The sequence below is a fragment of the Mustelus asterias genome, chromosome 23, assembly GCF_964213995.1.
Source record: "Mustelus asterias chromosome 23, sMusAst1.hap1.1, whole genome shotgun sequence".
Classification (NCBI taxonomy): Eukaryota; Metazoa; Chordata; class Chondrichthyes; order Carcharhiniformes; family Triakidae; genus Mustelus; species Mustelus asterias.
In genome coordinates, this window is record NC_135823.1 from 66,032,053 (window position 1) to 66,059,618 (window position 27,566).

Below are 27,566 nucleotides of genomic sequence, written 5' to 3' on the forward strand. Positions count from 1 at the left end.
TTCTGCCTCTTTGACTACGTGGAACACCTCTCTCGCTATTTCTTTCCCTCTTGGAGGATTCCTCTGGTCCCTATTCAACTTGGGGATATTTGTAGAATCTATTTTGGATTCTAGGGGCCTTCTCTGGACTCTGTTTAATTTTAAGGCCTGGCTTTGGCCTTCCTGTCTTCAAGCAGCTCTCTCCCCAGGTCTGTGAGGCCTTCCCGCCCTTTTGGGCGTCTTGACCGTCTCCTGCTTTCTGTTCCGTGGATTTCCGCTGTTTGGTCTCGGCTTCATGTCTTTCGCTGGCTAACACCCGGCTGTCAGCAAAATGATGTCCAGGGGGGATATTGATTCCTGCTACTTGTAGCTTAGGGGCAATTCCTACTGTGACAGGGCCTGAAACAAGGTCACACTCTAGGGGTGGACCTTATGGAGGGGTGCAAACACAGATCATCCCCTCATTCCACTAGTCAGAGCTTTGGCCTTCAGGGAGGGCTCGGTGGGCGGTGGTGGGGGGAGTGGCAGTACCATGGATTTGCTCACATTTCCGGATGGGTAGAGGGGAGACAATGGACCAGATTATCAATCCAGAAACTCAACTAATGTTCTGGGGACTCAGTTTCGAATCCTGCCACGGCAGATGGTGGAATTTGAATTCAATAAAAAATATCTGGAATTAAGAATCTACTGATGACCATGAAACCATTGTCGATTGTCAGAAAAACCCATTTGGTTTACTAATGTCCTTTAGGGAAGGAAATCTGCCGTTCTTACCTGGTCTGGCCTACATGTGAACCCAGAGCCACAGCAATGTGGTTGACTCTCAACTGCCCTCTGAACAAGGGCAACGAGCGATGGGCAATAAATGCTGGCCAGCCAGCGATGCCCAAGTCCCACGAATGAATAAAAAAAAGTTCCCGACAGGATAAAACTCTGGGAGCTCTTTGGGAGGTTGTCCGGTTCTGGCACACATATTGCCACGCTCTCCAAAGGCTAAGCTTTGGTACTGAGAAGCTCTGCTGTACTACCCTCTGGGCCTTTCTTTGGGAGATTACTCATGTGAGGCCCTACTAGCTCAACTGACCAGCCTCACAACCTCCCATAAGCGGGTCTGGAATGACCTATTTTGCTGCAATGAGACCACACCGGCCTCCAGGAATACTCCTTTCGGATTGTAGGAGAGGGGCTTCTCGCATCCTCTCCTGCGTTGTCTTTCCTGGGTGGCAGCCCTTTACTCCCTGGATTGTCCTGCTTAACTTGCCAATGTTCATGGGGGTTGTTTGGAAAGGGTCTTCCTGAGTTTATAGGCCTGTGGGTGAGGTTTGCCGTGAGGACTGTTTGTTCCTCCAGGTGTATTTGCAGGTTTATTTATTATTGTCACAAGTAGGCTTACATTAACACTGCAATGAAGTTACTGTGAAAATCCCCTCGTCGCCACACTCCGGCACCCGTGTGAAAAACCTCATTTCTGGAAAGACAATCGACCAACCCACCCTCTGAAGAAACACTTTTGATTCTGGACTCTGGTAAAACTGCAACTTATATTGTTATGATCAGGCTGCATACCCCTTTTTCACGTATCCCTCTTTTATTGTATGGATGCAAAAGGAGCAGATGTTGCAAAACCCCTTTCCCTTGTTTTGTGTGTTTGAAAGAAATCAACCTTTTTATTTTATCTCACCTCGTGTTTGCTGTGCAAGTTATTCATAGATTGAAGAAGGGTTGGGGAAAAAACACCAGTATTTATAAAGGGGGGAATGAAAAGTTTTATAAAGCACCTTTCTTTTTAAGGAATGGTAAAGGAGAAAACAAGGCTGTTTAAATTAATCCCCCTCTTATCCTTATCAGCTGGACAGTCTATAGGGATCAGATTGGAGAATGTTGCAATGGTTAAACTGGGCGACCAACAGCACAGGGTTCGATCCCCATATGGTTTTGGTGGATTTGGGGCCTGCGGTGGAGATAGTGGTGCTGTGGGCTACACCTGTCTTCGGGCAGAGAACTGAATATATCCTAGCTTTAGCTGAAACTTTACCTGGTCTCTCCCCATATTCCTCCTCTTCACTCTGAGCATTGTAAGCTGTAGACCGACATGAAATGGTTGAAGAGGAATTTCATGCTGGTCTGGAACTTACAATGCTCGTTCTCCATCCTGTTCTTTCCTGTTTCTGTATTGAGTGGCTCATCACGTGTTTCTTCATCCTCCCTTAATTCACTGACCTCCATTCCTTCTAAACCTCCCTCCAACTCTCCTGTCCATATTCCTTTGACCCCTATTGCCCCATGGTCTTGATCATTGACAAGCAAGTGGTTTGGAAGATCTCAGGGAGTGGGTGAGGTGGATTGTGATATAAACAGAATGAACTCTCCCCAAGTGGTTTCTAACTGGCAGGTTTCTTCCCACACCACACACACTCATTACACCTCTTGTGTTGTGAACTTGCTCAACAGCCTTCCTCAGAATCACATACACCTCCTTTTCCTCAAATTCAGTTTCTTCCAATTAAACATTGGGAAGACCAAGGCTAAGCTTCAGCCCCCCATCCAACTCTACCCTTCCCACAGACTCCATCCCTCATAGAATCCCTATAGTGCAGAAGGAGGACATTCGGTCCATCGAGTCTGCACCGACAACAATCCCACCCAGGCAGGCCCTATCTTTGTAACCCCTCGTAATCCCCGACAGTAAGGGACAATCCCACCCAGACCTGTTTCCCACAACCCCATGTATTTACCCCGCTAATTCCCCTAACTTACACATCCTGGGACACTAAGGGGCAATTTAGCATGGCCAATCCACCTAACCTGCACATCTTTGGACTGTGGGAGAAAACCGGAGCATCTGGAGGAAAACCACGCAGACACGGGGATAACCTGCAAATTCCACACAGTGACCCAAGGCCAGAATTGAACCCAGGTTCCTGGCGCTGTGAGCCAGCAGCACTAACCATTGTACCACCATGCCGCCCCAACCACTGTGCCACCATGCTGCCCCTCTCTATTTCACATCCCTCTCTGGCATCAGGCTGAAGAACCTGTTTTACAACCTCACTCTCCGGGTTCAGTCTTCCATTGGGCTTCCAAACCAAAGTCCATCTCCGTCACAAAGACTGGCCAAATCCACTTCCACAACGTTACCCTCTACCTCATCCACAGTGCTCACCCCCAGGTTCCACTATTGCAATGTTCTCAAACCAGCGTCCCATCCCTTCTCCACAGTTGTTTGTTGGCCAGGTGTCAATGTACTTTGTCATTCTGAGAACAATGCAGTCGGTGTTAGATGATTTTTGGGGCATGGGGAGAAAGGAGCTTTAAAGATCATTTGTACATTAGGGAAAGAAAAGTTGAAGATAATCTCTTATTCCAGCTCATTGAAACATTTTGGTAGCAAATTTTGTTCGCACAATGCCATCCTAAGTGTCGGCAACATTTCAGACGTTCCATCTATACTTTCTGTGCAAGTTTGTTCATAAGTCTTAACTTGCATTAAGATCCAGATCTCTACTTACAAGATCTCAAGATTAAAGCACCGGCAATCTCAAGTGCTTTAAATAAGCAAGAAATGGTTACTTGTTACAAATAGCCTGCATATCCCTACAGATCCTCAACAGCATAGAACATATGCTCCTGGACAGCACAATGGTTAGCAGTGCTGCCTCACAGCAGCAGGAACCAGGGTTCAATTCCCGGCTTGGGTCACTGTCTGTGTGGAGTCTGCACGTTCTCCCCGTGTCTGCGTGGGTTTCCTCCGGGTGCTCCGGTTTCCTCCCACAGTCTGAAAGACGTGCTGGTTAGGTGCATTGACCTGAACAGTCGCCGGAGTGTGGCGACTTGAGGTATTTCACAGTGACTCCATTGCAGTGTTAATGTAAGCCTTACTTGTGACTAATAAACTTAACTTACATGGCATAGAAAGACCATTTGATGCCAGTGTTTATGTTCAATTGGAACTGCCTCCCATCTGTCCTCATATAACTCCATCATTGCAACCCTCTATTCCCTTCTCCCTCAAGAAATATTCGCTTCAACCACTCTGTGGTAGCAAGTTTTCACATTCTCAACACTCTGGGTAGAGGCATCTTTGGAATTCCCTATTAAATTTCTCAATGATTATCTTAACGGCCTCCAATGATGCACTTCCCTAAAAGTGGAAACATTCTCTCTGTCCACTCTTATCGAAACACCTCAATTTTAAAGACCTCCATTAGGTCACCCCTCAGCCATTTTTCCAAAAGAAATGAGACCCAGCCTGTCAATCTTCCGGCAATATACCTATGCTTTACTGATATCTTGCTTGGAAATCTTCTCTGTACATCTCTAGAATCCCTACAGTGCAGGAGGCCATTTGGCCCATCGAGTCTGCACCGACAACAATCCCACCCAGGCCATATTTCTATACACCCACATTTTTCCCTGCTAATTCCCCTGACACTAGGGTTAATTTAGCATGGCCAATCAACCTAACCCACACATCTTTGGACTGTGGGAAGAAACCCACGCAGACACACGGAGGACTTGCAAGCTCCACACAGCAAGCGAGGCCGGAATTGAACCCAGGTCCCTGGCGCTGTGAGGCAGCAGTGCTAACCACTGTGCCACCGTGCCGCTAGATTATTTTAATAATGACAGCCAGAACTCTGTATTCTTAAGTGTGGTCTAACCACAGTCCAATACAGGTTTAGCGCAATGTCTCTATATTTTCAATTCTACCCCTCTAGAAATAAAAGCCTAGCGTGCGATTTGCTTTTTTAAGACCTTGCTAACCCGCAGTGCAATGTTTGATTGCTTATTTACCAATGTTTGATTGCTTGAGCAGAAGGGAATGAAAATTTTTCTACTGCCTTTCAGATCAAGATCTTCAAAACCAATGAGCTGTTTCTGAAGTTCAGCCACTTACGTAGGCAAATATAATGGCAAACTTGCCCAGGAGGTAGTATCTTAATTTCATACAATCCCAACAGTGTAGAAGGCCATTTGGCCCATTGAGTCTGCACCGACCACAATTCCACCCAAGCGCTATTCCCATAACCCCACGTATTTACCCTAGCCAGTCCCCCTGACACTAAGGAGCAATTTAGCATGGCCAATCCACCTAACCCACACATCTTTGGAGTGTGGGAGGAAATCGGAGCACCCGGAGGAAACCCATGCAGACACGGGGAGAATGTGCAAACGCCACACAGTGACCAGAGGCTGGAATTGAACCCGGGTCCCTGGCACTGTGAGGCAGCAGTGCTAACCACTGTGCCACCCCTGATTTCAGGATTTTTGATCCATTTTCCCATGGGAATGAATTTGGTATTGAGTTATGGGCTACAGTTTAAAGCAAAGTAAATTTGCACATGTTTAAAGAAAAATAGCCACAGGTGACAGGTATCGAAATGTGTTAAAAACAGATGAGCTGATTTACTTCAAACCTGATACAACTAACTATTGCCTGATTCCAATTATTTTAGGTAGAGTCACCAGGAATATTAAGTAATTCCTTTTACTCAAAATTCATAACCTACAATCACCATACGTTCATCAGATATAGGAGCAGAATTAGGCCATTCGGCCCATCGACTCCGCTCCGCTATTCGATCGTGGCTGATATGCTTCTCATCCCCATTTTCCTGCCTTCTCCCCCACAGCTTTTCAACCCATTACCAATTAAAAATCTGTCTAACTCCTCCTTAAATTTATTCACTGTCCCAGCATCCACCGCACTTTGGGGTAACGAATTCCACGGATTCACAACCCTTTGGGAGAAGTAGTTTCTCCTCAACTCTGTTTTAAATTTGCTACCCCTTATCCCAAGACCTTAAACCTCTCGTCCTAGAATGCCCCACAAGAGGAAGCATCCGCTCCACATCTACTTTATCCATACCTTTTATCATCTTGAATACCTCAATTTGATCTTCCCTCATTCTTCTAAATTCCAGAGAGTATCGGCCTAAACAGTTCAATCACCAGATCCCAAGTTTCTTTAGGTGATCACTACATCTGGTTCTGTAGGTGTCAGAACATTAAAAGTGGCCTGTGCTGTCCTTTTCATCTCTGCCCTGAGCTCAAACTACTTATGGAAGCATCACTGTACTCAAGAGAATACCCAAGGCAGACTTGAAACTTTTAACACTGGGGTTTTTTTTCCCCCATGTGAAGTTTTATTACGTTAAAGACATGGTTGCATACATTAACAATGACACATTGCTCAAAAGCAAAATCTGAACTAGTATGGGATTTCCCAGTTTAATTACACAACTTCTATACCAAGAAAAACTGTACAAACTATCCCTACCTATATTAGAAGGGTCTCATCAACTATTAGTCGACAATGTAGCAATTGAGGTCAGATTTGTTCAGTAGAGTTCTTCTTCTGTAGAAGTGTATATTTTAGTACTTGGATTAAAACCCCCGCCCACCATGGTTCCCATGTAGACTATGGAAGCTACAGGTCTAACTCCCAAAATACATTATTTTAGTTCAGGAGTGCCCAAATTACAGCCTCTGAGTCACATGCAATTGTTCATCCATGGCAATCTGCCCCACAAAGGCCAAGCAACCACATTTTTCATGGACAATTCCTATTTGCTGATTTGTACGAGTAAACTTTTGACGGTTGTGGATTCGGGAAAGGCTATTTTAAGCCATGTTTGCCGCAGTGGTAGACTGGTTTCCAAATTAGAGCATCAAGCTCGGCTAGTATCAATACTGTTATGACAGGCACACAATAGCACGGATTTAAACTCTTGGTCCTAAACTGCCATGGCTTTTACACATGAACACAGAATGCTCAATATGGGCAGTACAATTAGCCTCAGTACCATTAGCTGAAGGCTGTGCCATTTGTGCGCACAGCAAAGACAGGATTGCCCTCCACAAAACTGACCAACAACACACAATGTTCATAGTATGGTACCAACACCCACTGCAATTGCACTAAGGGTTCATTACAATGTAAAATCTAGTTGTTCACTTTGCTTCTTTCAGTAATATAACCCATAACACACATAACCAAACACTGTACATACAAGATCAACTTTATTGGGATTAATCCAAAATACAAAGAAAATTCCCTGTATCCAGAAAGTAAAACAATGCAAAAAAAAAGCAATTTATTGCAGAGATGTCACACAGCTCTTTACCCCTCCCCCTCTAACATTTTTATAACAGCGATCGCCCCAAATGTTGCAGATTGTTCAAAATAGAGTAAAATGCAAGAACATGTACATTGTGTGGAACGTTATTTACATTAAATTACTGTCATGAGGTTAGCAGGTTCCTCCCGTCTGCTGCTGGAATACATCAATGGTGTCTTCGTCTTCCATTTCCAACTGCGGGGGGATAGGGAAAAAATAATTTACTATCCAAACCGTTCAATAAAACAAATTATTAATCAACATTGATGTGTCTAGGTGCTAGAAATAATCTCTCTCTCTCTCTCTCCCACCGTCCTTTATCACTGCAATTCCCTGCCCCACTCTGACCGGTTTTCCTTGAATTCCCAACAAAACCATACTCCATGCCAGCTCCAAGAGTAGAGCCTATGTTTCTACCCTGCATCTCACTACACGCTGGTGTCATTCATGACAAATCTCAAATGCAGCTGCCACATCCCCTTTGGCAGAATGCGCTGACAATCTGGAATGGGTGTACTAGCCTTTGAGGGGCAGCATGGTGGCACAGTGGTCAGCACTGCTGCCTCACAGCTCCAGGGACCCTGGGTTCGATTCCTGGCTTGGGTCACTGTCTGTGCGGAGTTTGCACGTTCTCCCAGTGTCTGCGTGGGTTTCCTCCAGGTGTTCCGGTTTCCTCCCACAGTCCGGAAATGTGCAGGTTAGGTGAATGGGCTACGCTAAATTCTCCCTCAATGTATCCAAACAGGCGCCAGAGTGTGGCAACTTGGGGAGTTTCACAGTAACTTAATTGCAGTGTTAATGTGAGCCTACTTGTGACTAATAAATAAACTTTAACTTTTAACTTTCCAGGAAATGCATATATTTAAGGCTGAGTGACAGATCTTAACCACAGAAGAGTCCTGAGGTGTGGGAAACAGGCAAGAAGGGGGAGCTGAGGCGAAGATTATAATCAGCTATATCTTGCTGAATGCCAAAGTAGGCCCGAGCGACTGTATTCCCTACTTGTGCTTCTTATTCGCTCATGACTATTTAGGTGGGCAGGAATCAAGAGGGGAAAGTACACATTGGTGAGCCACATAGAAGAGTTTAAATGTTCAACGTTTCACTGAAGACAGGAATCCGACATTACGGAAGATTAGAATTTAATCCAAATGATCCCTCATCCCCTGGCACACCGCTATTTCCAATCATTGTGAAGCTACTCACCATAGCCGGTGTATCAGTTTCATTTATTGGCTGCCCATCGAAACGAAACCTGATCTGTCTGATCTGCAAGCCCTGTAGGCAGAAAAATACAGTCAGAATATGAGAAATTACAACAGGCTGGCACATCTTCGGTGGTCGTAAATTGGGCAGCAAGGTACTGTCCTTTCATTTCTGCAACCTGGGTCTGCTCCACCTCACAGATACTTTACCCCTCTACGCTGACTGTAAAGGTCTGGGGTGATTGGAGTCTGAATATCTTATAAAGTTCAATTTTCCTCATTTTGTGCCTCATTTTAAAGCAATATTCAAAACATACTCAGGTAAAACTATTTGATATCAAGTCCCCATCTTAACTGCCTCTGCCACATTTCAAAGATTTCAGCCTTTTTGTTTAAATAACAATACAAAGGTACTTTGCCTTGTGCTCAATACAAACCAGTCCCCATTGGTTAAGCCTGTACTCCCTATCAAACAAGGCCAGACTTTGTGTGCAAAGTAAGGCAGAACAGCACATTTATTGTCTTGATGTATATAATTTCCAAGACACACCAGATGATTCATAACTTGTGCCAGAAATCTTTCTCTTGTGTTGGGTCAAAACAATGGCTAACTGGGACTTCTTAGTGTCAGATTCTTACATTCACAGAAAATGTTGGATATATTCACTTGACTTTTCTTAGGTAAGATTGTGAGAAATACTTTACTCAGTGGATATTAGACTCCATCACATACACAGAACCTACCATTTTGTCACTTGTGGTTTTGATAAATAATTTCTGCATTACGGCTATCCCCTGTAAATTATCATGCATCCATCTTTAAAAGGAAAAGGGTGCTGCCAAAGTTGTAGTGAATGAAGAGGTGGCTGAGACACAGGATGACTAAAATTGATAAAAGAGATGGCATTAGAAAGGCAAACTGTACTTAAAATTAATAAAGCAGCAGGACATGAGGAAACTGAAGGAATTAAGGGTGCAAATGTGGAGGCACTGGTCGTTATATTTCAGTCCACATTAGATTTGGGGGATGGTGCCACAGGATTAGAGAATTGCAAATGCTACACTCTCGTACAAAAGACATGCAAGGATAAGTCGAGCAACTTGTTTAAAGTTGTCCTGGTTAATATTGTTTCACTTAATGTCAGTAAGTTAATGGAGTCGGTAATCTCATTGTGCTCCTGAGATTCATCTTAAGGTCGTTTCCTGTATGATCCAAGTGGTGCTATTTCAGAGCAGCTTCTCCCCCCACCCCACCCAAAAAAACACCTTCTCAACGAACCTCCAGGAGTATTTAAAAAAATAATTTCTGCAGCCTCAGCTTGGCAGCTGTGAACTATCAGTACTCACAATTCCAGAACATTGGAGCACTGGCTTTGGATCAGATCTGGATCTCGAATGGGAACAAAGGCAATAAAGGATACAGGAGCCGAAGGACCCAGGGGTATAGGTGGACAAATCATTGAAGGTGGCTGTGCAGGCTGAGAAAGCTGTTGACAAGGCATATGGGATCCTAGGCATAGAGTACAAAAATAAGGCAGCTATGATGAGCTTTTACAAAACACTCTTTGCCCTGAACGGAAGCAGTGTGTCCTTTTGTGAGCACCGCACTTTGGGAAGGGTGTGAAGGCTTTGGAGAGGGTGCAAAAAGATTTACTCAATGGTTCTGTGGATGAGAGACTGCAGTGACGTGGATAGATTCACATCAAAGCGGGGACTGTTTTTAGCAGGGCTACAGGGAAAAGATGGAGAGTAGGACTGGCTGAGTTGTTCTTAGAACCATTTTATAAATGCCAATTAAAGGTTCCTAGCAACTGAACATAGTCACCTTGCAACTCCAGTAAATTTCCATTCAAATTTCTCCCAACTACTAAATAAAACAACTCAACAAGCCATGAATGACGTTCGCCATGAACAGTGCTTTAACCCTACTCATTCTCTCTGCACCATTCGATGCAGTTAATGACACCCTATCCCAACTCTCTCTTCTCTATCTCTCTTGGACACCACTTTGCTGGTTCTATTTAAATGCAGGTCGAATAGCTCCAGAAAAATCCTCTGATTATGTCCGTGTCACCTCTGGGGCCACCCTGGGATCTAACCTTGGCACCTTATTTGTGCCATCGATGTTCAGTGCTTCACATTTACCCGCATTCAATTTAATCTGCCACTCATTTGTCACCAATTTCAGAGCTGTCCTTTCCTAGTTAGATATCACTTGCTGATTTACATTGTTGTTTCTGAATCTAAGGCACCAAAGTAAATGAGCAGCAGAATTAACACCTAACTGTGTTAGAGGGTCAATGTGTGCGGGGAGGTATTACCCACACACACTGATCCTCTAACACAGCTTTCTGAAACGAGATTCTGGGGGATACATAGAACATAGAAAGCCACAGCACAAACAGGCCCTTCGGCCCACAAGTTGCGCTGATCATATCCCTACCTCTAGGCCTATCTATAGCCCTCAATCCCATTAAATCCCATGTACTCATCCAGAAGTCTCTTAAAAGACCCCAACGAGTTTGCCTCCACCACCACCGACGTCAGCCGATTCCACTCACCCACCACCCTGAGTGAAAAACTTACCCCTGACATCTCCTCTGTACCTACCCCCCAGCACCTTAAACCTGTGTCCTCTCGTAGCAACCATTTCAGCCCTTGGAAATAGCCTCTGAGAGTCTACCCTAACCAGACCTCTCAACATCTTGTAAACCTCTATCAGGTCACCTCTCATCCTTCGTCTCTCCAGGGAGAAGAGACCAAGCTCCCTCAACCTATCCTCATAAGGCATGCCCCCCAATCCAGGCAACATCCTTGTAAATCTCCTCTGCACCCTTTCAATGGCTTCAACATCTTTCCTGTAATGAGGTGACCAGAACTGCGCGCAGTACTCCAAGTGGGGTCTAACCAGGGTCCTATAAAGCTGCAGCATTATCTCCCGACTCCTAAACTCAATCCCTCGATTAATGAAGGCTAGTACGCCGTACGCCTTCTTGACCGCATCCTCCACCTGCGAGGCCGATTTAAGAGTCCTATGGACCCGGACCCCAAGGTCCTTCTGATCCTCTACACTGCTAAGAATGGTACCCTTCATATTATACTGCTGCTTCATCCCATTGGATTCCAGGGGTTCTGCAGTAGACCAGACCGAGGTGTAAAATTGAAAAACGCTATGAAGCTCTTGTCCAATCAGAGGTGGGAAACTTCATGCATTGGCTGTTGATAGGCTCGCTAGCGGCTATGGGCAGTGGAAGAAGCAGTCATGGATTGGGAGAGAGAAAGAATGCGGGAGGTGGGAGGAGTGCCCGTGTACCTGCGCGAGGGGTGGGAGGAGTGCCCGTGTACCCGCGCGAGAGGCGGGAGGAGCGCCCGTGTACCCGCGCGAGAGGCGGGAGGAGCGCCCGTGTACCCGCGCGAGAGGTGGGAGGAGTGCCCGTGTACCCGCGCGAGGGGTGGGAGGAGTGCCCGTGTACCCGCGCGAGGGGTGGGAGGAGCGCCCGTGTACCCGCGCGAGGGGTGGGAGGAGCACCCGTGTACGCGCGCGAGGGGTGGGAGGAGTGCCCGTGTACCCGCGCGAGGGGTGCCCGTGTACCCGCGCGAGGGGTGGGAGGAGCACCCGTGTACGCACGCGAGAGACGGGAGGAGTGCCCGTGTACGCGCGCGAGAGGCGGGAGGAGCGCCCGTGTACGCGCGCGAGAGGCGGGAGGAGCGCCCGTGTACGCGCGCGAGAGGCGGGGGGAGCGCCCGTGTACGCGCGCGAGAGGCGGGGGGAGCGCCCGTGTACGCGCGCGAGAGGTGGGAGGAGCGCCCAGGTACGCGCGCCAGAGGCGGGAGGAGTGCCCGTGTACGCGCGCGAGAGGTGGGAGGAGCGGCCATGTACACGCGCGAGAGGCGGGAGGAGTGCCCGTGTACGTGCGTGAGAGAAGGGAGGAGTGCCCGTGTACGCATGCGAGAGGGGTGAGAAGAGTGCCTATGGACATGCATGCGCGCACTAGAGGGGTGGGAGGAATGCCTGGGCATGGGAGTTGAGGTGTGGCCTGTGTGGTCACGCGCATGAGAGAGAAGTGCCTGTGTGGAGGTGCGCACAAGAAAGCGAGCGAGCTGTGTGCACATGGGAGTGAGCAGTGTGTTACGCATCTAATGAGAATCCAGCTCTCCCTTATTTCTTATCCTTTTTACAAAGCATAGAATATTTTATATTCACTCTTTTGGTGTTATAAAACTGGAAAATGTCATTCTCTGGTTTCTATAACCTCAGGGGGATATGGAAGGACATGCACATCGCCTAATGTTCAGCCTTTTCTCTCTTCCGATGATTCACCCAAATTTCAATTTTCTTTTATCCACTGCCTGAGTGTTTAGTTGACTAATTTCTTAGTTCTGTATTCATCCAATAGGTTCAATATATTTTTAAAACACCTCTCTTAAACTGAATGAATAGTTTGTTAATATTTTGTCCATTCCTTTGTAGTTTGTCCTTTAAAAGTCTTTATTTAGCCTGTAACTGCCATTTCTGATTGATTGATTATTTCAATATTGAATCATGAGTCAATTATGGTCCCTAATTCCCTTCTAGCCAAACTATAAATGCTGTTATGAATCATATCATGATTTGCCTAGACACCGTGTGTGATCAGAAAAGCAATCACATATTACATTGACGAACTGCTTTTGAGTATCACAGTTGATGTTGGGTTGATTGAAGCCACCCAGGATTCTCTTGTCACTGTTAATATTGCCCCTTATTTAACTGCACCTCCTTTATGGAACCCAGGTACCAGTAATTGATTCCAAATCTGCAGTGCAATTTTAGATCCCGGGGTATCAATCCAGTTCTCTTTGCTTCCAAGTAATCAACATCTCGATATTTTCTAGTATTCTGTACCATATATCTTATAATCAACTAAACTCTAGCAAAATTAGCAGTATTCCAAGTTGAGCACCATTTTGAATGCTTCAAGCGTTCAGACACAATGTTAGCCTGGTCCAACTAGTAACTTCCACCTCTAGTTAGGTTTTAGTATCAAAACTGCTCCAGGACTTGAGCATATGGACGGCACGATGGTTAGCACTGCTGCCTCACAGCACAGGGACCCGAGTTCAATTCCAGCCTCGGGTGACTGTCTGCATGGGGTTTGCACGTTCTTCCCGTGTTTGCATGGGTTTCCTCCGGGTGCTCCGGTTTCCTCCCACAGTCTGGATGCTATGCTGGTTAGGTGGATTGGCCGTGCTAAATTGCCCCTTAGTGTTTGGGGGATTAGCAGGGTAAATACATTGGGGTTACGAGGATAGGGCCTGGGTGGGATAGTTATCGGTGCTAGCTCAATGGGCCGAATGGCCTCCTTCTGCACCGTAGGGATTCTATGACTCAGACAGAAGCTGTGCTACATCAGAAGTTCTGCTCTTCACATGTGACATGAATCAACTAAGCAATATACTTGTTCAGCGTGCTGCTCAGCTAAACAAAAATAATTACACGGACATTTAACCCTGCTGTTGTTGGGACCTTGTCCAGAGCTTAAACAGTTCATTACATGATCACTTCGGGGTGTTTCTGCGTGATGCAAGAACGTACTACATAAATTCAATATTTAGTTTTTAAAAAATCATCCAGTGACTTAATTTTCTTTTTCAGCACAAGAGCAGCCATAACTTAGTACAGTGCACACTTAAATAAAGGGAGTTTAAGTTGTAAGGCATTTTTATACCTCATTTACTTTATAAAGGATCAGCTTTGAAAGCAAAAGGCAAGTGAAAACATTCTGGACACAGAGTTAGGACATACCTACAAAATACTCAAGTCAAAACACATCTGGAATAAAGAAATCCCAAAACCATTAGTGGTTTCCGTAGCAGCCAAAATCAACTCTAAAACAAACCTGCGCTTTAAAGCTGCCGCTTAAAATGTTTTGATGGAAAATTGATTTACACTGGAGTCCAAAATGAAAACAGGTGTCCCTCTCCCCTTCCAGATGGAAACCCACCTATTTACTCTGAACACTGATGCTGCCAACTCCTTACAGGCCACTAGCAACGTCAACGAATAGGAAAACCATCTCAAATCACTACTTTTAACACTATGCTTTGGAGGATTGGTTTGCTGGGGCTGAAGCTGACTCCCAGGGCAGAAAGAAAGAGGAAACACACCACTTTGGCCTTGAATAAAAACAGAAAGGGCTGGAAATATTCAGCATCTGAGTGGAGATAGGAATGAACAGTTCAGGGTTGATGTTCTTCTGTGGTTGAATTGCTCATCTGTTTTGGTGAAAGGTCGCTGGCCTGTAAGGTTAACTCCTGTTCCCCCCCTCAAAGGAGAGATGCTGCTTGACATGATGATTACTTCCAGAATATTCTATCTTTAGGTCAGATTTCCAGCATCTGCAGCGTTTTACTCGTGTCACTTTGTCCGTTACAAAACAGCCGATCCATAATTTGAAGAACAGCTTCACAGCTCGGCAAGGGAACAAGGTGACACAGCATAGCAAACTGAACATATTTCTGTACAATACTTCCAGTTGCTGTTCTGGATAAAAGCTGACAAGCTATTAGCACTAGCTGCGATGCTAGTGCACATATTCTGTAGTCAGTACATATTCCAAACACGTACCGACTACACTTATTTCAGTCCATCAGCACTAACCTGTCGCTCACAGTACGCTTTCATCAGTTTGCTCAGCGGTGTTTGCTTCTTTATCTTGAATTGTACGACTGAACCATCTTGTCCAGCCACCTTCAGGTTAATATGGTCATTCCTGTGGTCATTCCCTTCACTTTTAACGTTTTCCTAAAATCAGGATCAAGAACACATTTAAAAGTCAATATCCAGAACTACAAAAAAAAGGTAAGCCACACTTAACGAGCTGCTCGAATACTAGCAGTGTATCAATATGTGGGAAAAGCCAAGTGTTCAAAAAGAAACACGGAACTATACACATCTCCAAAGATGTGCGGGATAGGTTGACTGGCCATGCTAAATTGCCCCTTAGTGTCCCAGGATGCGTAGCTTAGAAGTATTAGCGGGGTAGATATATGGGGTGATGGGGATAGGGCTTGGGTGGGATTGTTGTCGGTGCAGACCCGATGTGCTGAATGGCCTCCTTTTGCACTGTAGGGTTTCTATGATTCAAGTTATGCATTGCTTTAAATATAATCTTCCAATTGCCAGTGACATTTTGGTAAACCTTAAAAATAAAACAATATAGATCCTGCATCAATCATACCAGTTCCATACTGCTTTGCTAACTCGCAATTCACGTGTTTGGTTTTAACCTAGTTAGAAGTGCAGATAGAAATTCAGGTATGGTACATGGAGTATTTTTCCTGACGCAAACATTGACCGTTTATAATATCTAGACCTCACCAGAAAGAGCAAATTTAATTTCCAGAATAATTAAGTGGACAATTGATCTATTTTCGCAGGCAGATGTTCTGATTAAGAAACACCATACACTCTGTCCTATCACCTTTAAAGATTCTAAAGACTTCAACTGCTTGTACTCTTCACAGAACAATTTGCATTCACGTAGCACCTTCATTGCAGCAAAACATCCAAAGATGCTTCACAGGAGCATGGATCTGACAAAATTTGAGCCACATAAGAGGATATTAGGTTAGAGGACCAAAAACTTGATCAAAGAGGTGGATTTTAAGGGGCATCTTAAAGGAAGGTTAAGTAAAACAGAGATTTAGGGAGAAAATTCCAGAGTTTAAGACAGGCAGACCAGTGGAAAGATTAAAATTGGGGCTGCACAAGAGACAAATTGGGGGATTGTAAATATGCCAGACGGAAGAGGTCACGAAGATAGAAAGATTTAGGCCACAGAGGGGGCCTGAAAACCAAGGATAAGAATTTTATAATTTGATGAATTGCTTAACCAAGAGCTAATGTAGGTCAGCGACCACAAGGGTGATGGATGAAAAAGATGATACCAGCTAGGAAATGGGTTGTGCTTTGGATGAGCTTAATTTTATACAGTGAGGAAGATGAGAGGCTGGATTAGTCATGACTGGAAGTCGCCATAGTCCCAGAGCACCATTGGCTGCTCTGGCTTTGAGAGAGAGCTGACGGGTGGTGATTTAACTTGAGGATCATCAGGCTTGAGGCAAGATTGAGAAGGCGGGACCTTCATAGATAACCTCAGCCGGTACAGGAATTGAACCGGCACTGTTGGTGTTGCTCCGCATCATGAACCAGCCTTCCGAGCTAGCTGACTCCAGTCACGATTAGAGGCAACATGGATGAGGGTTTCAGCAGATGAGCTGAGGCAGGAGTGGCATTTGCATCAGGAAAAATACTTCACGTACTATGCCTGAATTCCTATCTGGACTTCTAACTAGGTTAAAACCAAACACGCAAATTGCGTGTTAGCAAAGCAGTATGGAACTGGTATGATTGATGCAGGATCCAATATTGTTTTATTTTTCAGGTTTACCTAAATGTTACTGGCAATCTTAGTGAGGACATGATTAAGTAGTTGGAATCACACCTTGGAGTCAAATATATTTGCGAACAGTCTGGTACAGCCTCAAACAGTTACCAGGGAGAGGGATGCTGCATCAGGCAAGTATTCTGACAATTAGGGACAGTGAGTGAAAGTTATTGGTGAGGTAGAACTAGTTGGGTGCCATTTACTGGCAGCATGCAGATGAGAAATTGGAGGTGGAGTCAAGAACAGATCCTTGGGGGACAGCAGATATAATGGTGCAGGACTGCTGCAGCAGAGCCCATGTGAGAAAATTAAAATCAATGGGACCTCCAGAAACATACTGCACATAATGCACACTGATAAACAAAGATGTAGATCTGTGATCTGTCAATATTCTTTCTCCCCTTCTGAAGATTCGCACATGATGCACTGAAGTATCAATAATGGATAAAAGTCTAAACTGGGTGGAGAACAAAGAACACAAATCCGTTTCTCACCAAACCAAAATACTGCAGATAGCTGGCCTGCTGAGTATTCCTAGCATTGGCGTTTTGGTTTCATTTCGTATTACTAGTCTTCCGTTGCATTTCATTGCTAGTTTCAGGGATACATCTTGTATGTCACCAAACCCGTTGCCTTTCATAGAATCCCTATGGTGCAGAAGGCCATTCAGCCCATCGACTCTGCACTGACCACAATCCCACCCAGGCCCTATTCCCGTAACCCCACATATTTACCCTGGATAATCCCCCTGACACCAAGGTCAATTTTGCATGGCCAATCCACCTAACCCATACATCTTTGGACTCTGGGAGAAAACCCAGACACGCAGATACAGGGAGAACATGCAAACTCCACACAGTGACCCTGGCCAGAATGAACCCGGGCCCCTGGCGCTGTGAGGCAGCAGTGCTAACCACTGTGCTGCCCAAAAGCTCAAACCTCAGTGTGACAACACTGCCAGTTTGTGCCCCTACCGTACCCCAGCTCTTGCTCTCATAATATTTGGGATCATTTCCTCCAAGCCCTGCACCTCCAAAACTCCACTGACCGCTTCCTGTCCCAAGTCCCCACTTGACCATTATCTGCTCTGGTTATGCTGGCAACACACGACTAACCACCTGTACTCTGCCAACATTGTTAATAAAACAGCAAGGTAACACCGACTAGATAACCTGTTTCGACCAGGACATCGGGGATAACCCCCCCTAATTCTTCCCCAAAAACAGTGCCTTTTACAGTCACTCAAACAAGCAGCGGGACCTTGGTTGAAAGTCTCATCTGAAGGATAGCACCTCCAACAGTGCAGTTCTCCCTCCCATTGCTGACTTGATTAGGCAGGGGCTCGATGTCCAATAATAAATTTAAACTTTTTTCCAATATGTTCAAAGCTCCAGACTTGTCCCCTGGTATCTCTAACAACCTCCTGAGGTCCCACATCTGCTAACTGATTTATTGTACATTCCTCATCCACTCCCCCATCCTCAACAATCCATAAGAAATAGGAGCGGAATTAGGCCACTCGGCCCATCGGGTCTGCTCTGCCATTCAGTCATGGCTGATATTTTTCTCATCCCCATTCTCCTGCCTTTTCCACATAACCCCTTATCAATCAAGAATCTATCTATCTCTGTCTTAAAGACACTCAATGACCTGGCCTCCACAGCCTTCTGCGGCAAAGAGTTCCACAGATTCACCACTCTCTGGTTGAAGAAATTCTTCCTCATCTCTGTTTTAAAGGATTGTTCCTTTAGCCTGAGGTTGTGCCCTCTGGTTCAGGTTTTTCCTACTAGTGGAAACATCCTCTCCACATCCACTCTATCCAGACCTCGCAGTATCCTGTAAGTTTCAATAAGATCCCCCCTCATCCTTCTAAACTCCAATGAGTACAAACCCATTGGTGACAAAGCCTTCAGCTACTTCAGACCTACTATTTGGAAGTTCCTCCTCAAATCTCTGCTATTATCTCTCAATGCTATCCATAACCAACCTTTTCACTAAATCCTTCTCTGCTCAGTGCCTTGGATTAATATTTTTTTCTACACTGTAGGCACCGTAAAAATGCAAGTTCTGTTTTTGACAGGGTTTGGAATATTATCCAAATCAACTGCACCCCTTTTGGCAATTATGTCTAGTACATATGAAAGGCAATCTTAGCTGTTTTTTTTGCTGCCTGGCAGCTTTAATTTGGAATCCCAGCAGAAGTCAGTGGCTTTTCCTCCACTTGCCTGCATACAGAAACAAAACCTGACACTATTACTCATGCAAGTGAAAACATTTCCTACTCCCAGTGGAACACAATGGTTATAATTTTGCTTTCTGGGGGAAAGGATGGAGTTCCTTAACAAACTAAACAGCAATATTATTAGTGTCTGGATAACAATACCCTGCTTAGAAGAAAATGTTAGGATTGTGGATTGTTTTATAGAACAAGGCTTTGATTCTAGTCCAAATTAAATGGCATCTGAAAGAACGACCATTCAGTCCAACAATCTCAATAAAGTTGAAATAACCAAGAATGCATGACTGAAAATTCAGTGTTAAAATGGTTTATGCTCCAACAACCACATTGAAGATCATCAAGAGCTTCAGTATAATGTAATAGATTCAACAGGACCATACTTTTGGTAGCAGTTTATGATACAACTCGCACATCTATCATAAACTATGCTGAAGTCTTGTGTTCTGAGGCAAAAAAAGAGGAATCTGTACTGCTGTGCTTGTATAATTCCCCCACCCCCTCGATAATGTTAGACATTGCTGGCTTGTATAATGGACAGGCAGAATTTAAATGTTGGAACAAGCAGCAGCATAGTTTTGGATGGTGTAGGGATGCAAAATGCTGGAATCAAGGCCAGAGATAATAGAAGTACAAATGGGTGTCAGGTAGGAGCACAGCAGGTAATGCTGCGAGGATAAAATGACGAATTTGTTGAAAGTTCAAGACTTAGTGACAAAACAAGTCATAGAATCCCTGCAGCGCAGAAAGAGACCATTCAGCCCATCAAGTCTGCACTGACCACAAGCTCACTCAGGTCCTATTCCCGTAACCCCATATATTTACCCTGCCGATTCCCCTGACACTAGGGGAAATTTAGCATGGCCAATTAGCCTAACCCACACATCTTTGGACTATATTTGGAAATATTTGAAGAGCGTGTAATTTAGGATAAACACAGAAAATTGCTGGAAGCACTCAATAGGCCTTGTGGAGCAAACAGAAGAGTTATGCCTCAGATCGATTATCCAAAAAAGGTCACTATTTTTCTCTTCGCAGGTGCTGCCTGACCTGCTGAGTTCTTCCAACATTTCGTTATAACGGATTTCTAGCATCCAATCTTTTGAATTTAAGAAATCTAGGATGACTTGTTCTTGCAATTTGTCAAATACAAATTTCCCAAAAACATTGTTTTTTTTAAAAAAAAACAGCTAACTATAGTATCACACATTTATTTTATTCACCATACAAAATGAAAAATTCATTGGAATGCAGGAAATAAAATGTTGATTGTGAAGAATGTGAAAACATTGCAAATGTAGAATGACGATGTAACACCACAAAATTACACAAATCATTAAGATACATAAAAGGGCATTTTAAAAGAGTAAAATGCTCCCCATTAAAATGCTTACACTACCTCCTACAAAACAAAACTACTCTTAAATCTATGTATGCATGTTTTCCCCCTCTTCAAGAAAAAAAGTGCCTAAATTCAAGAATTTAAATAGTGGCAATTTATAATCCAGATTTTACACAATAAAGTAGTTTATTCTTCCAGATCATCTGTGCTGGAACCTCACTTCATGCACCAAGTTCTGTAAGTCCCCAGACATGTGAAAGATTTTAAAAATAGCCTCCGATTAGGAAAGGGTAAATGCAAGTTCTTTAGGGCACTAACATGTTTATGCATCGAGCAACGTCTTGTTTTTTTAATCCTAACTCTGGACTGAATTAAAATATGGTGCAGTTATGGCCTGGAGTGAACAAGCCGCATCCAATCGCAGCTTTCTGGTTTGAATTGATGTCTGTGTCGAAATGAAATCCAATTGTCCATTTGCAAACACGGGAATAAAGCAAAATAACGAATAGATATATTCGGCAGAGGCATCAGTGAGCGGATGGCGGCGGGTCTGCTCTGCAATGAAGCTGCGTTTGAGAGATACCCGGAGGGCACGGGCAGGCCGCCTGCAACCTGAGCCCGGGGATGCAGTTCGGGCCTTCACCCAGCGACTTTAGATGTTCCCCCCCCCTCCCCCTTTCCCCGGCTTTACAGAGCAGGAAAGGCCGCCCCGCACCTCCAGCGGTGCGGCGGGGAGGGTGAACTGGAAGCGACGCGGTGTAGGCCTCGAATTCACACAGTGGCTCCGGGCGGCCAGCCCGACCCCTCCGTCCCGGACCGCGCCAGTAAACCAGAGGGATAGCTGGCCCTCCGAGCATTAGCTAACTAGCCCCCCCGCCCGGCCCCAGTGCGCTCACCCCCTTGGCTTTCTCCTCGGCCATTTCGGCGCTGTGCTCTGACTGCGGGCTTTTCAATGGCGGCCGGGCCTCTTCGCTTCCGCTCCTTGTCTCGCGGCCTTCCCTCGTGTCCCAGCGCGCGCTCCCAGCCGCGCCCGCCCATTGGCCCGCCGCCTGGTCACGTGCCTGACAACCTCACAAAGGATCACGTTGCCTGCGTCGCGCCGTTCTCACCGCACCGGAGGTCACGTGCTTTCAGGCGTCGCCCCGCCCCCGGATCACGTGCTTTCTGGCGCCGCCCCGCCCCTGGATCACGTGTTTCCAGGCGCCCCCTGGGGTCACGTGTTTTCAGACGGCCCCGCCCCTCTGCCTCAGGTCACGTGTTTCCAACTCCTCTCCCGCCCAAAGGGCACATTTGTCTTGTGTTGCCAACTCTCCAGGATTGGCCTGGAGCCTCTAGGAATCGAACAAAGATTTGTCTTCAGGACACTGATTGATTTGATTTATCATTGTCACATGTATTAGTATGCGTAGAATGGCATTTGCTACCAAATAAACCTGTTGGACTTTAACCTGCTGTTGTTAAAACTCTTACATGTATTAGTATACAGTGAAAAATATTGTTTCTTACATGCTATATAGACAAAGCATACCATTCATAGAGTACATAGGGGAGAAGGAAAGGCGAGATCCCTCCACGCTGATGCTATAGTTTCGAAAGCCTCTACTTTCTCAGGAGACTAAGGAAATTTGGCATGTCAGCTACGGCTCTCACCAATTTTTACAGATGCACCATAGAAAGCATTCTTTTTGGTTATATCACAGTTTGGTATGGCTCCTGCTCTGCCCAAGACTGCAAGAAACTACAAAGGGTCATTAATGTAGCCCAATCCATCACACAAACCAGCCTTCCATCCATTGACTCTGTTTACACTTACTGCTGCCTCGGAAAAGTAGCCAGTATAATTAAGGACCCCATGCACCCCGGACATTCTCTCTTCCACCTTCTTCCGTCGGGAAAAAGATACAAAACTCTGAGGTCACATACCAACTGACTCGAGAACAGCTTCTTCCCTGCTGCCATCAGACTTTTGAATGGACCTACCTAATGGCTGATCTTGCTCTACACCCTAGCTATCACTGTAACACTACATTCTGCACCCTCCCCCTTCCTTCTCTGTGTACGGTATGCTTTATCCGAATAGTGCGCAAGAAACAATACTTTTCACTACACTAATACATGTGACAATAATAAATCAAATGAAACCTTCTCTGCGGGTAATTAGCAATGGGACAAGTTCCAGTGAGTATGTAGGTGACTACTGAGGCTGATCTGAGGCCAGAATGTCTTGCTGCAGATAGAAGATTTATTATTGTCACATGTATTGGGATACAGTGAAAAGTATTGTTGGGATAGTTATCACATTATAGATAGAAATAGATCTAGATGGAGCTTGGAGTGAACTTTAATTTAAAGTGTTGTGCAGTAGTGGTGTCCTGACCTCTGCAGAAGGCAACAGCAAGCCACTGCAGGTCCTTTGTCAAGCATAATTATGGACCAATAGTCATCAACACCCTCTTAAGGCCTGGTACCTAAAGGAGGAGGTGGCTTCAGTAAAATGTGAATGAAATTAACAATTGTGGACGCCTGCAGTTTTAAATGCTTGAACTGCACTCCATCACTGATGTGGTCCCTTCTCCCATGTTAAAACATTACCATGGTTATTTATTTATGGTGATGCAGAAAAAAATGTAAGTCTCACAACACCAGGTTAAAGTCCACCAGGTTTATTTGGAATCATGAGTTTTCGGAGTGCTGCTCCTTCATCAGGTGAGTGGAGCAGCGCTCTGAAAGCTCGTGATTCCAAATAAACCTGTTGGACTTTAACCTGGTGTTGTGAGACTTCTTACTGTGCCCACCCCAGTCCAATGCCGGCATCTCCACATCAGAAAATAATGTGACAGGATAGTTTAAGAATCTCTTTTTAATTACTGACAGTCTTACACATTTAACTAATAGATTTTTTTTACAGTGGGCTGCAGATGAATGCTTACTGACCTCAAAACTAAATTGTAAGTGAAATAAATGAACATTGTGAAACCCATTCACATGGTTGCATTTGATAGTTCTGAGCTTAGCCAACAGATGGAGCTTTCTGCCTTTAAAAATAGTTTGTATGGGGAAAGACATTAGGGCTGGTCTTATTTGGCAGATATGCATGTCCTTTGCACTTATCCATGACCTTAGTGTCTTATTATCCAAATTAATTTGGATTCTCCTCCCTCCTACTTACCCTACTCTCTCATAGCCTCAATCACAGAAGTGGCCATCTCCAGCCACTTCCTTGTATCTGTGACCACCCACATCCACCTACCCCCTTCCTAACCTCTTCCTTTCTGCAATTACTGATGGAGCACACACTCTTTACCCAAGTTGTTTATGACGGTGTTATTAAGGTGCGGATCGCCAGGTCTTTAGCTTTGCTTCCACCAGCAGCTGCTCAAAATCTCCCTTCTCTCTTGCTTTTGATGCCCCTCTGTCCATTCAAAACTTTGCTCTCACCCCCATCCTGGCTGTTCTCTCCAATATGGCATCCCATCATCACTCATGCTGTTCGAAAAGGAGCAAACTTTGAATGCATCTTGTGTATGGCTGGTGGTTTCATTCATTACTAAGTCTGGCTGCGCAATAATGGTCATGTGCTTTCAGGAAAAAAAGAGGAAATATCAATAAAGGCAGAAAATACGGGCAATTGTAAAAATTTTAAAAATAAGAAAGTGTAGAAAGTGTCTTACCTCCAAACTTGAATCTTATTAATGTTTTAAAAAGATTGATTTAATGAATTAGTTCAGCCACCTTGACCTACAATCCAACCCTGGGCACTCTGAAAGCTAGTACTTGCCTCAATTAATGTAAAGTTATCTCATTTATTTATCTGTGAAATATTCCATTGATGCTTTTTTCAGGATTATGAGGTCTGAGAGGAATACTTGTTGTGGTGTGTGCCCTGTTGACCCTTCCAGCTTTTGCAATGTTGGCCATTCACTCTTGGACCACCACTGGTTTTCATAACATGGTTGGAAAGGACCTACTCATTTTCTGCTGTAAGTTTAAGTTTATTTATTAGTCACAAGTAGGCTTACATTAACACTGCAATGAAGTTACTGTGAAAATCCCCTAGTCACCACACTCCGGCGCCTGTTCAAGTATGCTGAGGGAGAATTTAGCATGGCCAATGCCCCTAACCAGCACTCTTTCGGACTGTAGAAGGAAACCGGAGCTCTCGGAGGAAACCCATGCAGTCACGGGGAGAATGTGCAAACTCCACACAGTCACCCAAGCCGGGAGTCGAATCCAGGTCTCTGGCGCTGTGAGGCAGCAGTGCTAACCACTGTGCCACCATGGTGTCCATTTGTGTTCCTCTGATAATGATGCATTTCCTTTCTCTTCCCGGCACTGCCCCCCATAATAATTCACATAACTTATCTCTTTTAATTAAGGAATTTGCTGTTAGACCTCTACAATAACCTCTACATTATTAACCCTCATTGTATGAATTATGGGAATTCTTAAAAAGTGTAATTTTCCCTTTTTTCTGTACTGTATGCACTATTTTTTCACCCAGCAGTATGAAGTTTGGGCTTGTTTTTAAAATAGAAAATGATACCTCGCTATCAGTAAGCACTAACTCACATAGGTTGCTTCCCTGTATCTCTTAATTAGAAGGGGCTGAGAAATGGCAGCCAACAGTGGGGCTTGGTTATCTTGATTTACCCAAAATTTATTTCAGTCCAAGATGGAGGCTTTTAATCTTTCTTTGTCAATCTCCGCTGCCACTTTTGACAGGCTGTTGAATATGTACATCCTGCCTGGTCCCAGACATGAGTCTCTGGGGCATTGTCTTCATTAAGGTTGTGCTCCACAGCTGCTAGGCAGTGCCTTTTTGGGAAAGAGATGGTTGTGGCTGCTGAAGGTCAATCATCTCAGTTCCAGGACATCACTGCAGGAGTTCCTCAGGGTAGTGTCCTAGGCCCAACCATCTTCAGCTCCTTCCTTCAAGCATAAGGTCCAAAATGGGGATGTTCACTATGATTGTACAATGTTCAGCACCATTAGCGACTCCAGATACTGAAGCAGTCCAGGTCCAAATGCAGCAAGACCTGGAAATATTTAGGCTTGGGCTGACAAGTGGCAGAAAACATTCACAACACACAAGTGCCAGGAAATGACCATCACCAACAAGACTGAATCTAATACCAAAAGAGAAAATGCTGGAAAATCACAGCAGGTCTGGTAGCATCTGTAAGGAGAGAAAAGAGCTGCCGTTTTGAGTCCAGATGACCTTTTGTCAAAGCTAAAAGGCACAGAAAGAGGGAATGAAAGATGAGTCATAGCCACAAAACAAAGGGGAAAGGCTGCTAATGGCAGTCCATAGAGAGAATAGAAGGTGCGAATGGCCATCACCTATGGCACCTTCCCATGCAATCGCAGATGTTAACACCTGCCCCTTTACCTCTTCCATGCTTACCATTCAAGGTCCAAAACACTCATTTCAAGTTACACAGCGTTTCACTTGCACCTTTTGATTTGATTTGTCACATGTATTAACATAGTGAAAAATATTGTTTCTTGTGCTCTATACAGACAAAACATACCGTTCGTAGAGAAGGAAATGAGAGAGTGCAGAATGTAGTGTTACAGTCATAGCTAGGGTGTAGAGAAAGATCAACTTAATGCAAGTTAAGTCCATTCAAAAGTCTGACAGCAGCAGGGAAGAAGCTGTTCTTGAGTCGGTTGGTACGTGACCTCAGACTTTTGTATCTTTTTCCCGAAGGAAGAAGGTGGAAGAGAGAATGTCCAGAGTGCATGGGGTCCTTAATTCTGCTGGCTGCTTTGCCAAGGCAGCGGGAAGTGTTGACAGAGTCAATGGATGGGAGGCTGGTTTCAATTTGGTCTATTGCATTTGCTGCTCCCAATGTGGTCTCCTCTATATCGGAGAGACCAAACGTAGACTGGGTAATCGCTTTGCTGAGCACCTTCGGTCTGTGTGCAGTCATGATCCTGACCTTCCCGTTGCTTGCTATTTTAACACACAATCCTGCTCCCATGTCTGTCCTTGGCCTGCTGCAATGTTCCAGTGAAGCTCAACGCAAACTGGAGGAACAGCATCTCATCTTCCGGCTAGGCTCAACATCGAATTCAACAACTTCAGATTATTAGCTCGACCCCACCTCAACCCTTTTTGTTTTCATTTTATTTAATTTTTAACTGTTCCCTACCTTTTATCTCTTCATTGGCTTTATTTTTCTTCCCCCCCACCACTCTTTCCCTGTATTTTATCCCTCTTTTTCTCCATTTTACCTCTCTCCCACCCATTGCCCCCCTCCCCCTACATCTTCATCTGTCACAGATATCAAATCCCTCTGATTTCAGCTTCTCTGCCGTTTGGCCATTCACACCTTCTATTCTCTCTATGGACTGCCATTAGCAGCCTTTCCCCTTGGTTTTGTGGCTATGACTCATCTTTCATTCCCTTACTCTACAGTATAAATATGTCACCTTTTTATGCCTTTTAGCTTTTACAAAATGCCATCTGGACTCAAAAACATCAGCTCTTTTCTCTTCTTACAGATGCTGCCAGACCTGCTGAGATTTTCCAGCATTTTCTCTTTTGGTTCAGATTCCAGCATCCGCAGTAATTTGGTTTTGGACTGAATCTCATCATTGCCCCTTGACATTCAATGTCACTAACATTGCTGAATCCCCCACTATCATTCTTATTTTTCAATGTGGCTTATCTTTCATGAGTTAAAAGTTTTACAAAGAATCCTGTGAATATTTCAATTTATGATGTGGAAATGCCGGCATTGGACTGGGATGGGCACAGTAAGAAGTCTCACAATACCATCTCCGACTTACCTAATGAAGGAGCAGCGCTCCGAAAGCTTGTGAAACCAAATAAACCTGTTGGACTTTAATCTGAGACTTCTTACTGTTTTAAGTTACACAGCATTATTGTGCTGTGACTAGTTTACAGATTACTGGTGTTTCATTAAAATGATGGAGATTCCACATGAATTTATTATGAATAATAATCAATCTTCCACTTCAGTCTCCACCTTCATGGTTAGTCCTGGATCACGCACAATGTTCAGACTGGCTGTCTAGGTTGCTTACTGTTCCTGCAGCCACTATAAATACTATCCAGAAATAACTTGCTTTAAATGCTGTGATCATCCAGTATTCAAGGTGGTGAGAATTTTTGAAAGAAAAATGTCTTCGGTCTCCTCCTGTTCCATAGGTGTGGAGATGCCGGTGTTGGACTGTGGTGGGCACAGCAAGTCGTCTCACAACACCAGGTTAAAATCCAACAGG

General features: G+C 44.7%; 1 protein-coding gene across 1 annotated transcript; it reads right to left on the reverse strand.

Annotated features, from left to right (window-relative positions):
* Positions 1–6,986: 6,986 nt before the first annotated feature.
* On the reverse strand, positions 6,987–21,397 carry LOC144510854 (small ubiquitin-related modifier 3-like). The gene is made up of 4 exons (XM_078240836.1): positions 21,212–21,397; positions 14,949–15,092; positions 8,310–8,381; positions 6,987–7,298 (listed from the first exon to the last, which is right to left on the reverse strand). The coding sequence occupies exons 1-4, from the start codon at positions 21,233–21,235 to the stop codon at positions 7,236–7,238; spliced, it is 303 nt and encodes a 100-aa protein (XP_078096962.1). The 5' UTR covers positions 21,236–21,397; the 3' UTR covers positions 6,987–7,235.
* Positions 21,398–27,566: the final 6,169 nt, after the last annotated feature.

Coding starts and splice junctions, on each gene's coding strand:
- LOC144510854 (XM_078240836.1), bottom strand. CDS start 21,235: ATGGCCGAGGAGAAAGCCAAGGGG. Junction 15,093..21,211: donor CCGAGGAGAAAGCCAAGGGG/GTGAGCGCACTG, acceptor TCCTGATTTTAG/GAAAACGTTAAAAGTGAAGG. Junction 8,382..14,948: donor AAGCGTACTGTGAGCGACAG/GTTAGTGCTGAT, acceptor TTCTGCCTACAG/GGCTTGCAGATCAGACAGAT.